The sequence below is a fragment of the Sminthopsis crassicaudata genome, chromosome 4 (assembly GCF_048593235.1).
Source record: "Sminthopsis crassicaudata isolate SCR6 chromosome 4, ASM4859323v1, whole genome shotgun sequence".
NCBI lineage: Eukaryota > Metazoa > Chordata > Mammalia > Dasyuromorphia > Dasyuridae > Sminthopsis > Sminthopsis crassicaudata.
Window position 1 is genome coordinate 439,101,753 of NC_133620.1, and position 15,952 is coordinate 439,117,704.

The following is a 15,952-nucleotide window of genomic DNA, read 5'->3' on the forward strand; positions in this document are numbered from 1 at the left end:
CTGACCCAGAGAGGGACAAATAAAACCCTCTCCATCAAGTTTTTCTCAATATATATGTTCTGTAGTTTCAAATCTCCAGGGAGTTCATGGAATGCCAAGTTTTTCTGGTAATATATACCCACCAAATCCTTCCCACAGAGAGAGTTTGCAATCATACTTCCCCCTCTTGGTCAACTCATCATTCTAGGGGAGCCCCTTCTTTTCTATTTAATAGAAATAATAATAATGATAATAATAGCTAGTAATGATTTCTTGCTAAGCCCTTTACAATAATCTCACACACAATTCTGCCAGATAAATACTATTATGATCCCATTTTACAGCTTAGGAAATTGAGGCAGGCACTGGTTGTATGACTTGCCCAGTGTCACATAGCTGTTAAGTGTCTAGACTAGATTTGAACTCAGGTCTTTATGATACTAGATACGGCACCTAGCTCCCTACTCTTATAGGTCACATAAAGCAGCAGACTGAATTCTGAGTGTGGGAGTCAGACAAACCTAGATTCAAATTCTAACTAACTGCATCACTGCAAGTCATTTAGCTTTGGTTTCCTCATCTTTGAAATGGAACTAATAAAAGCAAGTTTCATGAAGATCCAATGAGAATGTATGTAGGGTTTTTCAAACTTTAAATTTCTGTATGTTACTACTGTGAGTGATCTAAGAGAATTTCATTGTGGAAAAAGGAAAGGAATTCTGTGCTTGAAGATAAAATATCACAAAGGTGGGAAATATAGTTCTGGCCTGAGCCTTTCTAAAAGGTTACTGCTAAAAACAAACAATATATAAAGTAAACCCTCAAATAGCATTCAGCTTATTTTTCCAAAACACTGCATTCATTAGCTTTTGCAAAGTCTTAACTAATTAAAATTAATAAATATATTATTATATATTTATAAATATAAACATATAATAAAATTATTACTATAAATTACTGAATATTAGGATCATCAAATCTTTGAGTAAACATTAAAGATCCTTACAATGAGACTTAATGTTCTTTATGCAGAAAACAGTTACTGCTTTGGGCTGCATGTTGTTATCCAGAAATTTCACATCAAGAGACCTGAATTAAAACCAAAGCTGCAGATTCTCTGAAAATCAGAAATTGCTCTGCCATTTATCTAAGGGCCAGCCCAGCCCATTTCTTCATATTCCTTTTCCTTCAAAGAAGGAAAACAATCAGCTCAGCTGCTTGTAACTCCCAGAAAAAAAAAAAAAATTACCGGAAAATGGCAATTACTGGAAATGAAATGGCTGGTGTGAAAAGTAAAAATAATCTGTGAGCCTCAAGCCCAGCGCACCAAGACACACAGTGGGTATTTTTAAATAAATGACAGTTGACCAACTAGAATAGGAAGTGGTTTGATGGGACAGTTAACTTGGACACTGGGAGTGTCCCTTTAGGAGAACTAGGTGATAAACAAATGCTAGACAAGCCTTTGCAATTTCAATTTCATCATCTTCACACCCTGACTCCTGTCCTAAAGGATAATTCCAAAATGGAGAGGAAGGATTTGACACATATAGTTTTCCCACAATGTTCAGGTCAGAAATTTTAGTAAAATATCACGAGGCTGAAAAAGACTGTGGCCTGGACCTTCCTAACAAATATCGGAGCAGGAAACTGGTATAAAAAAAGAGAAAATGCAAAGCTATTTAATCTCTTCGGGCATCAGAGGCTTTTGTACCACACAGAACCATTCTCCCACAGGGCATGGAAGAGATTAGGATATAATCAACTTTTTAACAAGTATCTTATGCTGCTCAATACCACAGAGAGATTATAAAACAACTATCAAACCTGTTTAATGATCAACAGTTGCATTATTTCTCATAATCTTTTTTTTTTTTGCATAAGAATTGTGACCCCATCAAATTGTTTTAAGCTACATACATCACTGCCATCCTACTCTGGGTCCCCTTCTGTTCTTTTCTGTATGGTTTTAAAAATATTTCATTAATGTTGTTTTCTTTGTTTGCTTTTGTTCCCCTCATCACTATCAATATCCTCTTCCCACTCCCTCCCCACTTCAAACAAAATTTATCTATGTGGTCCATAAACCATGTGCACCAACTTTCCACCAATGGAGGGGCATGTGGTGGGGAGAGCCATGCTGATTCATCACTGCCTACAACAAAGCTGAACTCCTTTGCAATGTTGCTGCTGATGTAGCTACACTGCTTTCCCACTTCTGTCCACTATCATAAAAATTTTTTTTAATTAAAAAAAGGTTTTGGCTTCTGAAAACCTACTGGCAATGGCAACAGACTACAAGAGAGATGGTGGAACAAACTGGCAGTTGGGTCATATGCTGATGACACCAGGAAGAATTCTAGGGGAAGTCCATCCCCAGGGAAGCCTGGTGAGAAAGTATGAAAAAGGGTCAGATTTGGAGCCAAAAAAGCAGAAATAGATGTCTTTCCAGGAAAATTACTAGGCAGGTTTCTAAAAAAATTAAGTTTTTATTGATATTTTCTTACATCATAATTATTCCTAGTATTCTTCCCTTTACTAGGCAGTTTAAAATAATTAGATGGGGACAAGTTCTCAGGGATCCTTCAGAGAAAAATAAAATCGATATGGCTGGCACTTAACATTTTGTCCTCTTTGGAGTGGGTAGGAAAAAGGAAAGAAAAGATATTGTCATTAATAATGTGATTCTTTTTTTTTTCTTCCTTCTACTTCTCCTTCTCTTCCTTTTCTCTCTCTCTTCCTCCCCCATCCATCCCCTCTCTTTCTTCCCCCCAGAAACATTTTTCTTCAATTTTTATTTCTAATGCATGTATAGATATTCTGATTACCATCTTTAAGAAGGCTTGGTTCTTAAAAGAATTGAAATAGAAACATTTTAATCTCCAAAACCAGATAAGCATCTGGACAACACTGGCCCCCACCCTTCACCCTAACCCCTAAGACAAGAGCAACAGAACAAGACTCCCAATTAAATTAATTCAGTTCACTCCACAAAATACTCCCGGAGGTGCCATTGCGTATAAGAAGCCATAGTGGTGGTTAGTACTATACAAGTCAGGAGTAGGAAGACTAATTCCTTACTCTGGCTGCTAATGATGCTACTGGGAAGGTAAATAGAGAGTGTGATGGGTCACATAAGTAATGACATCAAACACGTGAACTGCATTTTACACAATTACACAATATAAATGCACAAAGACAGAGCTAAATCTGGAGCCAGAAAGACTTGAGTTCAAATATGGCTTTAGACATTTACTAGTCCTGTGATCCTTAATGTGTCTGCCTCAGTTTCCCTATGTGTAAAATAGGGATAATAAGAACATCTAACCCTTAGGACTATTGTAAGGATCAAATAAGATAATATTTCTAAAGTACTTTGCAAACTGAAAAGTACTAGCTCCTAGTTAGCATAAAATACTAGCCTATAGCAATCATTATCATGGAAAGAAGTAAAATAATATATTCTGCACATCAACAGGATTCATTGTTTCTCACAGAACTCAACCCTCTTCCAAACTTTTCTGTTTTTTTTTATGGCTTCTTGGGACTGAAAATTCACCAGAATTTACCTCGAAACTCTTTCCTCTACATCACGTTATACATCCAAATCCAACTGTCAAAGTTTCCAACATGGCTTACCTCCATACTTCCCCCTATTTAAGCCACTTAATCCACAGTTTCATTCTTTCTTTCCTAGTTTAACTGCAATGAATGGGCCTAACTGATTCCACAATAGAATGTTTGCCTCTAAAGGGCAAGAATTATTCCATATATGACTGTATTCCTAATATCCTGACCAGTGGCTGGAATACAGTTTAATACATTTTATTATTCTTGATTGATTCTGTAGAATCCTACAAAAACTTACTGTTCATACATGCATTTAGACAGTTTGATACTATCTCCTGTCATCTGATTTATAAATGTTGGATATATATATGACTTATTTTCTGAATGAGACAGTAAACTGTTAGAGGGTAGGGACTATGTCCCTAATATATATTCTTGTGTCACCATCCCCTCATGCCTATAGTACTCAGCAAATAATGAGTGCTTGGTCAGCATCTGATGAAAAACATTATTTTAAATATTTTACTGTAGCCAAGAACAAGTCAGCATCTTGAATCTGGGGAGTAGATAGGTACTGTATAGTAATGAGCTGAGTAAGTAATTCAGAAGGGTCTTTTCAGTCACACAATGTAAATTGTGGAAGATCCTTAAGTCAAGCAGTAGCCTCATCTGAAATATTGCTGGTCCCACTGCCGGTCCCCTTCTGACTCAGCACATGTAGAATGAACACTTACCTGTCCATTGTGGAGGACAGCGACAGTTGTAAGTGTTGACTCCATCCACACAGACCCCTCCATTCTTACAATTGTGGTTTGGACAGTCATCGATATTCCGCTCACAAGTGGTTCCTTCAAAACCTGATACAAAAAAAAATTGATAAAAAAAAGGGTCAATAGGAAAAATGATCAGTCAGAAGGTTCTGCTCAGTTTCCTTAACTGTAAAAAAATAAAAAAATAAAAAGAGGGGTGTCTACAAGACCCCTAAGGTGTCTTCCAGCTTTTAGCCTATGCTCAGCTCAAGAACCATTAGCTAGAAATCCCCCTCTCACCTATACAGCAAACAAGACAAACAGTTTAGTATAACTCCCTCACTGTGTGACCCCTTCTTTCCAAAGGCTTCAAAACTCCAATGGAAGACCTATCAATTCCCATTTTATTTGCATAGGATAAAATCCTGGTGAAGGTGAGATTTTCCTCCTACTACAATTTCACTGGTAGTATTTTAAAAACACAAGCCCACCAAATTCTTCTATCTGTCATGGCAATCCCAATGGGGCTGGGAAAAGGGAAGGGAGAGAAGGTCGGATAATAGAGCTGTCATAATTAAATTTTTTTGATTAGAATTAAACTCAAAAAGAGCAGCGTTATTTTCATAAAATGTACCAACATTCTAAATTCATTTCCTTCTTCCCCTCCCATTATTCCTTTCTCCTGTTTCTATTTTGTTTTTTGCTTTAGCACAATAGATCATATCCACCCTTTTCTTAATAGATGCTCTATCCCAGGGGTTCTCAAACTACTAGCCTGTGGCCCGCCGGGTTATGGCAAATGGGCTGAGAGGTGGAGACAGAGCATGAGTTTTTGTTTTTACAATAGTCTGGCCCTCCAACAGTCTGAGGGACAGTGAACTGGCCCCTATTTAAAAAGTTTGAGGACCACTGCTCTATCCACTATTCCTTCTAGTCATCCCATTGTGGTTCCCTTTGGGAGTTTGTTTCTTTCCTGCCTATTTCTGGTACTAAAATTTGGATCCCTCCTTGAATGATATAATCTAAATTTCAAGATTAATAGCTCACCAACTTGCATTTTTTTTCCTCCTTTTCCATAACAAGCTCTTTCTATAATTTGTATGCCTATGCTACTCCACCCTAGGCCCAGCAAGTTGTTGTGTTGATTTTTTTTTCCAGCATCCATACAAAATGACACTGGCCAGATAATCTGGGTGGAGACGAAAAGAAGTCACTTTCTGTGAAACTAAGAATTTAAGTGAAACTGGAAATTATGATTCAACATGAGACTGTTCCTTTGGAATATAATTAAATATGGCCAAGGCTACTAGATTATTTGTTGGGCTTCCAATTTTTTTTTTTTTAATGATCCCATGCATAACTGGATGGAACAACTGACCACATTTATTCCATTCAAAGATATGAAGTCTATAAAGGAGATCCTAATCCTTTAGACAGGTGAAAAGTCTCTTGTACTAGTCCATTTTTAATGGAAATCATCAGAAATATTGACCTATTGACCTACTGGCAGTGGGACATTGGGTCTTGAGGCATTTTTTCCATATTAATCAATAGGTTTGCCCAGCCCTAGAGTTTATACTGAGCTACTGCCTGGTCAAGGATACACAGAACTAATCAACTACTATAGGGTTCTTCTGTAGACAATGATGAGAAGCAAGGTAATAAATCTTGATAGGAAATCAAACTTGCAACTTTCTTCTAGCAATAAAAACAATAATTACAAATGTCCTATAGAGGGAAAGCCTTATAAAGCATTTTCATACAAATGCTCTAAACCAGCACTAGACTAGAATCTGAGTTCAAATTTCACCTTTGTCATTTGCTACCTATATGACAATTCAACTGACCTCTCTAAGTCCAATTTGCTCATCAGTAAAACAAGCAGGGGTAAGCTAGATGATTCGAGGTTCCTTCCAGCTCATTATTCTGGTCACCAGAAAATTTTCTCTACTACTTTATCATTGCTTTAACAACCTGAAAACCTACAATTGAAAGTCATATTTAATATAACCACTCTTACCTCCCACATTTAGGAGCAGGAGGCTCAATCTTACATTCATCTCCTCCCTTTTAAAAGATCTTATCTATACAAATATTTCCTAGAATCAGATTTTTTTTTTTTTGGACCAAGTCTGTGCTTTCATTTCATATGGGAAACTCCTTGGTATGGGAAGTCCCTGCACTGTTACAGAATGACATTTCAGCTATAATTTAGAGTCTTAAAGGGTGGCAAAAGGACCAGCATTCAATACTAAGTGACAGCAAAGCTTGCCTTCTCATTCACTGGGGCTATATCACTTCCCCTTTTTGTATTATACAGATGAGAAAAGTGTTAAGTTTCCAAAGTTGGAGGCTAAATGGGTTGAGAAACAGCTGGGTGTGTCAGGTTCACTGGGAGGATCACATTGGCACCCTAGCAGAGCCATATTAACTCAAACCAATTTAAATCCTTAAAAGGATCAGTAAGCAGAAATAATTTCAGAGGTATGGTTCAAAATCCTATTGTTATAGTATCGTGGGTAGGTTTACTTATTGATGATAGTTAAAGGGAAAAAGAAAGTTAAAGGAGAGGAGACAGAAAATTCTTCTGAACCCATTATTCTAGAAATTAGCACATCCCTCTAAGAAGCCACCACACCTTCTTTCTTGAGTCTGGTGGGTGTGTACCTGTGGAATGAGTTAATAGAAAAAAAGGGAGTTTACCCACTCTCTTATTGGCAAAATTGACAGTTTTGAAGGTTCTGTGTGAAAGGCCTCCAGGAATAAGCAAATTTGCAGTAAGAAAATTAGAGAATCAATACCGATAAAAAAAAGATTAACAAAGCCTAAATTATAGGCTCATATGACTTGCCTTTCTGATAGCTCATCCTTATTTTACTACTTTTTTTTTTTCTTAGCTAGTTTCCATCAAGTCTCTATTTACTGGATCCATTTCCCCAGAAATTCACAAGAAGATAAGGGATGAGAAAATAATCCTGATTATAGCTGGAAATATATTTTTTCCCTAACTTTCAATGGCTAGGCCAGGATTTTGAGCAACATCAGGTAAGCAGGTCTTACTTGACAGTTCCAAGAACCATTCTTTAATATTGTGACTCCATAGCAACTCACCCCAAAGTCAGAGAGTTCTGCCAAAGGAGGGTGCCATAGCCAAGGAGGCAGCAACTCATCTAACTTGGAGAATGCCCAAAAAAACTCAAATCCACTAATAGTCCTTAATCTGAGCAGAAACAGAGCAGACACTAAAGCCACAAAATATGCTCGATCCTTATTTTAATGACCAAGGGATAATAAATAATCATCAGTCTACTAAGTGCAAGGATATTTAACTAGGGATAAGTCTCTACTATTGGGAAAAGGCTCATCTGCAAGGTTCCTACTTAGAAGAACATAGAAGAGAAGAGGAATGAAAGGGTGTGGAAGATGGAGAGGAAAAACGTACTGGAAGGCTACCCAATCCAACTGTCAACTCTCAAGAGACAACCAATAGATTTAAAACAGCCCAACGTTTTGTGATGACTTGTACTACTTTATTAAAATACACACCTACACACAAAACCACCCATACCCCGCTCTCCCTCCAGCTGGCCCCAACCCAATAATATTGAGAGTTGATGATCTGATAATTTTCATGAGTGTTCTGTTGTGTTCTTATGATAAATCTTCTTTGGCGGGGTGCCATTCCCCAGTACATATACACATAAAGACTTCTGCTAAGGAATTAATATAATGTTAACTCATGAAAAGTCTGAAATGTTCACAACTGCTGACCCATTAGAAGAGCTTTTACCTACTGGAGTAGATTCTACTTTTCTGCCCCTTAAAGAGCTTTCTAATCCCTCTCTTTTTGGAGGCTTCAAATGTTACTTTTCATGCTAAAGAAACTAAATTTTTACAAACATGCTTAGGTCTTTCCCCTCCCACCCCAAGAAATATTTCTCTAATGAAGTCAGCAAGGTATAGGGAAATATTCTGAATTTTAAGCCAGGACCCAATTTTAAACCCCACATGTCTGTGTAACCTTGACCTGAAGTCAAGCCAATTAACCCCCTATGGGTTTCAGTTTCCTTACATGTAAAAAAGGACTGGACAAGAGGAGCTCCAAGGTTTCTTCAAAGATCTATGAGATGACCACAGCATTGCTTTGCTGGAAGAAACTTCAATTCAGATATAATTAGCCTGTCTATTCATATCATTGGAGCTGAAGCTCATAGACCTTCAGATCAGTCAACAAGCTTGTATTAAATGGTTACTTCATGCTAAGCACTGTGCTAAGAAGCCACTTCATTAAAAACCCTCAATTCATCCTGAAAGGGAAAGGGAACTCGCTCATGGTCATGTAGATGATGGTCTGCGGCAGAGTCAGCATTCAAACTGAGGTCCTTTCTCCAGTATCTTTCCATTTCTCACCATTTTCTCCCCAAGACTATAGTGAAGGAGGTCACTATGCAGAGAACTGAGCAGTTTCATGCTCACTAACAGAACAAGTTATTTTACCTTCCCCATTTTTAAGTGTTATAATTAGCACATAAAAAAAGAATAATTGTGAATATTTCTTCTCTAATTCCCAACTTTTCTTACTTCAGCAATGAGGACAAATGACTTTCAGAGAATCAAGAAGAGAATTTTTGTCTCTTTATTCCCTGACTTAGTGTGTGATATATAGTGAACCCTTGGAATTAAATGGCCTAGGCTTGAGACCTAGGTAACAATGATGATGAAGATAATAATGATAATGACAATAATAGCAGCTAGCATTTATACAGCACCTACTATATGCTTCTGCTAAGCACTTTACATCTCATTTAATCTGCAGGTTTTACAATTTGTAGTTGAATAAATTGAGGCAAATACAGGTTAAGCATCTTGCTAAAGTTCATATAATTTATTAAAGGTCTGAATCAGGATTTGAACTCACGATTTTCCTGACTCTTGACTTGGAGCTCTATTTACTACTCCACCTATTTCTACCATCTAGCTATATGAGTAAGACAGCATCTCAAAGCCTCAGATTTGCTATTTTAAAAACAAAAGCTGAGAATACTTGCACTAACAACCTTATAAGGTGGTCATGAGGAACAACGGAGATCCTTTGGGATCCCAAAGCACTCTATCCGTAATGATGATGATGATGATGATGAATTTTCTCTTACTGAACACTGAGTGATTTCCTTTTTTTTTCCTGAGAATATATTACGCTGGCTTGATAGATCCTTTCCTGTACACACTTTCAGAATTCCCTAAGGTCCTTATCCTAACTGATGGATAACAATGCAGAGAATTTCAGTGAATAATCACTCTCTCCTAGCTAAAAAAAACTTCCTTTATTGACTTCTCTGACTTCCTGTCATTGTTTAGCTGCCAAGTCAACCCCCTGGTTCTAGGCAACTGTTAAAAAGCATTTTCTACAAAGTGAAAGAGCTTTTTTTTTTCCCCCTCTGAAGGTTTATACAACATCATACGAAATTCAATCATTAGGCCCTCTGGACTTCTGATAAATCCAAGCGCCAGGACATATGGAAAAGTGAAATATTCACAATTAGATTATTTCCTTAACCCTTAAACGCTAACAAAAGAAAGGCTTGAGGATTGATGATTTTCTTTAAATAAATGATCTTTTCTACAATTAGGATGCTCACCGTGTGGGATCCTAGAAAGAGGGTTGAACCCAGGAAATTGGAGTTTGAAATCAGCCTCAGGTGCTGACTGGCTATGACATGTAGGTGATTAATAAGTCATAAAATTGTGTGACTATGAGATCAAATTGCTCAATTTTCCGAAACTTCCATTTCTTTATCTGTAGAACATGACAATCCCTCTGGAAGGTTCACGGTGAGAAAATCACTTTGGATATTTTAAAATGCTTTACTAATGTGAGTCCATAAGACTGAATATTAAGACCTCAAGTCTAAGATGCAGAAAAGTTAAGTAACTTCCCCATGAGGATCACAAAGCTAGTAAAAGTGGGAGTCAGGATTTGAGTATCCTCTTTTTCACTCCAAGTCCAACTACTATGTCTCATTGCCTTTTATGATGTACAGTAATGACATTATTTATAGCATGTTGCTGTTCATTTTTATCCTTGTTTCTGACTCTTTGTGACCCCATGTGAGTCTTCTTGGCAAAGTTACTGGAGTGGTGTGCCATTTCCTTCTCCAACTCAAAATAAAGAAAAATAAAATAAAAAACTAAGGCAATTAGGAGTGACTTGTCCAGGGTCATACAGCTTGTAAGAGTTCTTCAAGACCAGATTTGAACTCAGGAAGATGAGTCTTCTTGACTCCAGGCCTGGTGCTCTATCCACTCTGCAACACCCAGTTGTCCCTATTAATAGTATACTAGTACACATTAATGAATAACATTTACTCGAGTTCAAAGTGAATACATTCTCTGCCTTTTGAATGTAGGAAAACTGAGAATAAAAATAGACTAAGCTTTAAAATAACATAATTTCTAGGAAGGTTTTTAGGTGAGCATAAATCCATAATTATTGAGGCCAAATTGAAATATATTTTCAAAACCTACGGCTTTCAAAGAAAAAAAAAAAAACACCTCCATCCTTCCCCATTCACTTCTGAGGGTAAATCGTATTCATAGTCTCTAAGTTTGCCAACTCCTTCTGGAAAGCAGGGGAGAGAACGCTTTTTTGAGGCAATTCTGCTTACTTCACAGATTTTCCTCCCCTACAGTTTTCTTTCTTTTGTTGGTATTTTTTTTTTTTTTTGTATTACTAAGACACTTGTATAAAAACAGGATTGTTGTTGCTTAGCAATTCATCTGTTCCAGCTGCTTATTCTCCAGTCCCAGTTAAAACTCTCCGTTTTTGACATTCTAATTATTCAAACAAGATTCTTCAAAGCTTATTTCTTCCTTCTTTCCAATGGGACAGCAAAGTCCCCAGCTTTCTCGCATACCTAATCGTATCCCTTGTATACTTAATTGTAACTTCTTAAATCTTAGGAGCGCACATGTTATCTAGATATATAAATGTTCAATGGGAAGATCAACAGATTCTGGTAATAAACAGATGTGTCTAATTTCCATTGCTATCTTCATATGTATTCTTAACTCTTTTCCCATGCTTGCCCCTTTCCCAGAGCTCAATTTTCCCTTTAAAAGAAGCAATAAAAAGTTTCCTAGTCACCCATCACCATAAATACTGACACGATAAATTATCCTATGTTGATTTATCCGCCATAAAGTGTCCATAAAAGTCCTTTTCTCCCCCTTCCCTCCACTACCCACCACCATAACCTCATTGTTCATATCTTTAAACTTCCTCTTTTCCATGACAGGCTGAGCCCCACGCAATGCCCCCCTCAGCTGATCTCTCTCCATACCCAGGGGACTCTTAACAGCTCCTTACCTGGCAGGCAGTTGCATTCGAAGGTAAAGTCATCAGTCTGCCGGCAGGTCCCCCCATTGACACACGGGGAGGGAGAGCACGGCACATAGGGGCTGTCACAATGTTGCCCGGTGAATCCCTGCGGGCACTGGCACTGGTAAGAGCCCGGCAGGTTGAGGCAAGTGCCACCATGCTGGCAGCGCCCAGGAGCATCACACTCGTTCAGGTCAATGTCACATTTCTGCCCCGTGAAGCCTGCTGGGCAGCTGCAGGAGAACTGGTTTGCTATCGTGGTACACGTGCTCCCGTTTGCACACGGCTGAGACAAGCAGGCGTCCATCCACTGACAGTGCTTTCCTGTGGAAGGGATGATCACACTCAGCAACTGGACAAAAAGGGGCTTCCTTTGGGCCATCATTCCCCAGCTCTATTCTCAATACTGAGCCTTTCAAATGTAAGAAAATTGAGAATAAAAACAGATCAAACTTTAAAATAACATAATTACTAGGAAGGCTTTTAGGTGGGCATAAATCCATAATCATTCAGCCCAAAGTGAAATATTTTCAAAACCTATGGCTTTCAAACGAAAAAAACAAAACCCTTCATCCTTCACCATTCACTTCTGAGGATAAATCTTATTCACAGTCTCTAAGTGTTTCCAACTCCCTCTGGAAAGCAGGGGAGAGAATGCTTTTTTTAGCTTACAAAAAAGCACCAAATTCCTAAACACCCAGCCAGAGACCACCAGGGGTCTGATCGGGCAGCTCTTCTGATGGCTCCACGAGAGCTCCAAAGTGGCCGGGCCATCTCAGTAGATTGGTCAGGAAGCACATGGAGCATCTCTCGGAGGTGAGGGGACAGTTAAGCTCTAGGTTAACTTAGCAGGAACTCCAATAGTTACAGCATCAGGGGAGGGAGTGGGCTGATGAGACAGCACAGCTTTAGGCTGTTATACTTAGGATTTCCCTAACACCGGCACTCTTCTCCAATAATGAAGCCCACAAACCTACTATGTTTCAATACACGGTCTTCATAAGTTGCAAAAAAAACCAAAAACCAAACCAAAACAAAAAAGCTTCAATTAAAAAAAAAAAAAAAAAGAAAAGGAAAAAGGAAAAAAAATCACTCCGTAGTGGCATTAATGGGGTCCTTCAACCTTCTCATGATGGGGACCTTCAAACTAAAACTGTTTGTTCTTATCTCTAGGTCCAAATTCATATCCCTTTCCAGCATGTTGGGACCTTCCAGGGCTTGGGCTCCACTAGTACAACAAGCTTTAATCTCCTGCCATGTCCCCCGTAATCCACTGACAATGGCCTCCCTGCTACTTCTCTCTGAACTCCAGGGATCTTTTCTGGCTGTCCCCCATGCCTGGAATGCCCTCCCCTGGTTTCTTTTAAGACCTGGCTAAGATTCTACCATTCATAGGAAGTCTTTCTAGATCTCTTTGAATACTAAAACCTTCCCTTTAGTGGTCATCTCCAATGTTTCATATAAATAGTTGTTTCCCCCAGTAAACTATGAATTCTTTAAGCACATAGTAGGGGCTTAATAAATGCTTGTTAACTGACTGATTAAATGGCAGGGTCACTTCCTAAGCCTGATGAAAGCCAGGATTAAAGCTCTATGATGGACATCTGTTAAGCCTTTAATAATCTCTCTCCCTGTCTCTCTTTCCCCCTACTTTCTCTTTTCTCTACTTCCCTCTTTCCCTCCTTCTCTCTCTCCCCCTTCCTCTCGCTCGCTCTTTTACTCACTTTCTATCTCTTCCACTCTTTCCTCTGTTTCTCATACCTTTGCTCTCTTTTCTTTCTTCCTTTCTCTTTATCCTTCCCTTTCTCCCTCCCTCATTCTCTTTCCTCCCTCTCATTCTCTCTCCCCCACTCTTTCCCTTCCCCTTTTTTCCTTATCCCTTTTTCTTCTTCCCTCCCACCCTTCCCTCCTTCTCTCTCCCACTCTCTTTCCTCTGTGTCTCTTACCTTTCCTCTCTTTTCCTTCTCCCTTTTTCTTCTTTTCTCTCTCCCTTTCTCTCCTCTTCTCTCCTTCCCTCCCACCCTTCCCTCCTTCTCTCTCCCCCTCTTTCCTCTGTGTGTCTCTTCCCCTTCCCCTCTTTCTCCTCTTCCTTTCTCTCTTTTTCTCTTCATTTCTCTCCATCTGTCTCCATCATGGCTAGTCAGTGACCAAAATCCAGTTCCCCTATTTTTAAGTCCAATGCTCTTCACAAAGCACCATACTCACAGTGCTCTCAGGATGATAACATATGTGGCTAAGGTGTGTAGTAATATGTACCCTCTGTAGATACTTCCCTTTATTAGGAAGGAAAGAAGAAGTACTGAGCTCTTCTTAAAAACAAACAACCTCAGAGAAACAGCTTTATCTACAAAGGTTTGCCCAAACCCTAATCGTGGTTTCATCTGCAAGTTATCCCTGGGATTGCCTGAGGAAGATGGATGGTCTCAGCTCCCATGCCCAAGGTGAATGTGTGGGCATTCCAGACTTACTTGAAAAGGAAAAGGAAAATCCAGATCTGTGCCAAAAGAAAGGTAATTGATCCAGCCTTTCTTATAAAAAAAACTCTTTTTTTTTTAATTGATAGGAGCAAAGGATTTTTCATTCAGTGACTGAAGTAGAGTAAAGGGGAATGAGGGACACTTTTGCTCCTGATTTTTGTACAACCAATTCTCCGTACTCTAATTTCTAAAGGGCAAATCACTCAGACACTTGACATCCCTGCCAGGCTTCTCCACTATTCCTTAACCATTCCTCTCTCTTAAAAGGGCCAGAGTGGAAGGAGGTATGTGTCTCTGGCACAAATTGAAAATATCCCATTATCCATTTATTTTGGGGAGGTTTTTAAGAACAGCTACTAAGAACCACAAAAGAGAAAGGGGAGCCTCCTGACAAGGATGGAGGAGTCCCTCACCTGAGTCCCAAACCCTACCTGTACGGCCCGGTGGGCAGATGCATTCATAGGTGTCTCGGCTACGCATTTGACAAGTGCCTCCATGTTGGCAGGGGCGAGAGACAAAGCACAGGTGGGAGGTGGAGTACTGGCAGTCCTCACCCGTGAAGCCTGGAGCACAGCGGCACGTGGCTTTGCCCTGCAATGCCAGAGGCACGCAGGTCCCTCCGTTCTGGCATTTGGTCCTCTCACAGGGATCCAGCTGCTGGCAGTACTCCCCCAGGAAGCCCTCTGGACACCTGCAAAAGGAGAGAGTTGTCCATAAAAACAGAACCCCAAGAAACCATTTTATCTGACAGTTCTTGGCCCATCCGGCACATCCATATCAAAGACCACCGTCCGTGTTTTAGCAAAGAGCAAGAAGAGGTTTAAATAAAATATGAAAAGATCCGTGTGTTGCCTGCTCCCAATTGGGGTTAAGTGACTTCCCCAGGGTCACAAAGCTGATTCCAGAGATTCCATGACGTCACCTAGCTCCCCTAGTTTGGAGCTGGGTGAATGGTATGATAAGGAATCAGGAGGAGGGCCATTTTGAGGGCAGAAAATAATAAGTTTAATATTTAATAATAAGCCCACACAGAGCTGATCAGAGAAATCATCACTGAAGAATGCTCTAAGTAAGTCTAATAACCTACTTTTACAGATGTGAAAACTTAAGGCCCACTTAAGAAGTAGCAAATCTGGGGTTCTCATCCACTTTTTCTGACTCCACATCCAGTATTCTTTCCACTAAGTCACACTGCTTCAGGTGTTTAAACATTAAGGTTTTCACATCTTCTGTTTCATGTCTCAAGAAACAAAACAGGAACAAGACTAATATTAAAATGGGCTTGAGACCTGGCTCTCACCTAAAACTCAGCAGGTCTAAAATTAAACTCATTATTTCCTCCCTCAAAATGGCCTTTCTCCTGATTCCTTCTCATATACCAACCACCCAGCTCCAAACTCCAAAGTCAACTTGACTTTCCTCTCCTACCCCTACCAATCTCCTCTGTACGATATAGTCCACAAGGCCTATCAAGTGGTGGGGTCACCCACATATTTAATAAAATGCTTACTGATTAATAATAGTATGGACCCAGTGAAAGCCAAGAAACCAAATCCTATCTTCATCTGATTTCTACTTAAGCTTAAGATCATCACCTGAAGCTGGTGACGAGGGAACAGAGTGAAATTATTTTATGTTCCCAGGGGCAAACACATGAGTGTCCTCATAAGTCATCATAGGTCTAATGACCTAATTTTACAAATCAGGAAATTGAGGCTTAAAGGATTTCAGCAACTTGCCCAATATCAAAGCAGTAAAAAGTAGTGAAGATACTCATGAAACTGAATGATACAATGCAT

General features: G+C 39.2%; 1 protein-coding gene across 1 annotated transcript in view; it reads right to left on the reverse strand.

Annotated features, from left to right (window-relative positions):
- The window catches only part of NOTCH2 (notch receptor 2), a 164,346-nt gene that overhangs the window by 61,288 nt on the left and 87,106 nt on the right, over positions 1–15,952 (reverse strand). Inside the window, 3 exon segments of the mRNA XM_074263252.1 lie at positions 4,284–4,406; positions 11,665–12,000; positions 14,585–14,844. Of these exon segments, the coding sequence (XP_074119353.1) occupies positions 4,284–4,406; positions 11,665–12,000; positions 14,585–14,844 (719 nt within the window).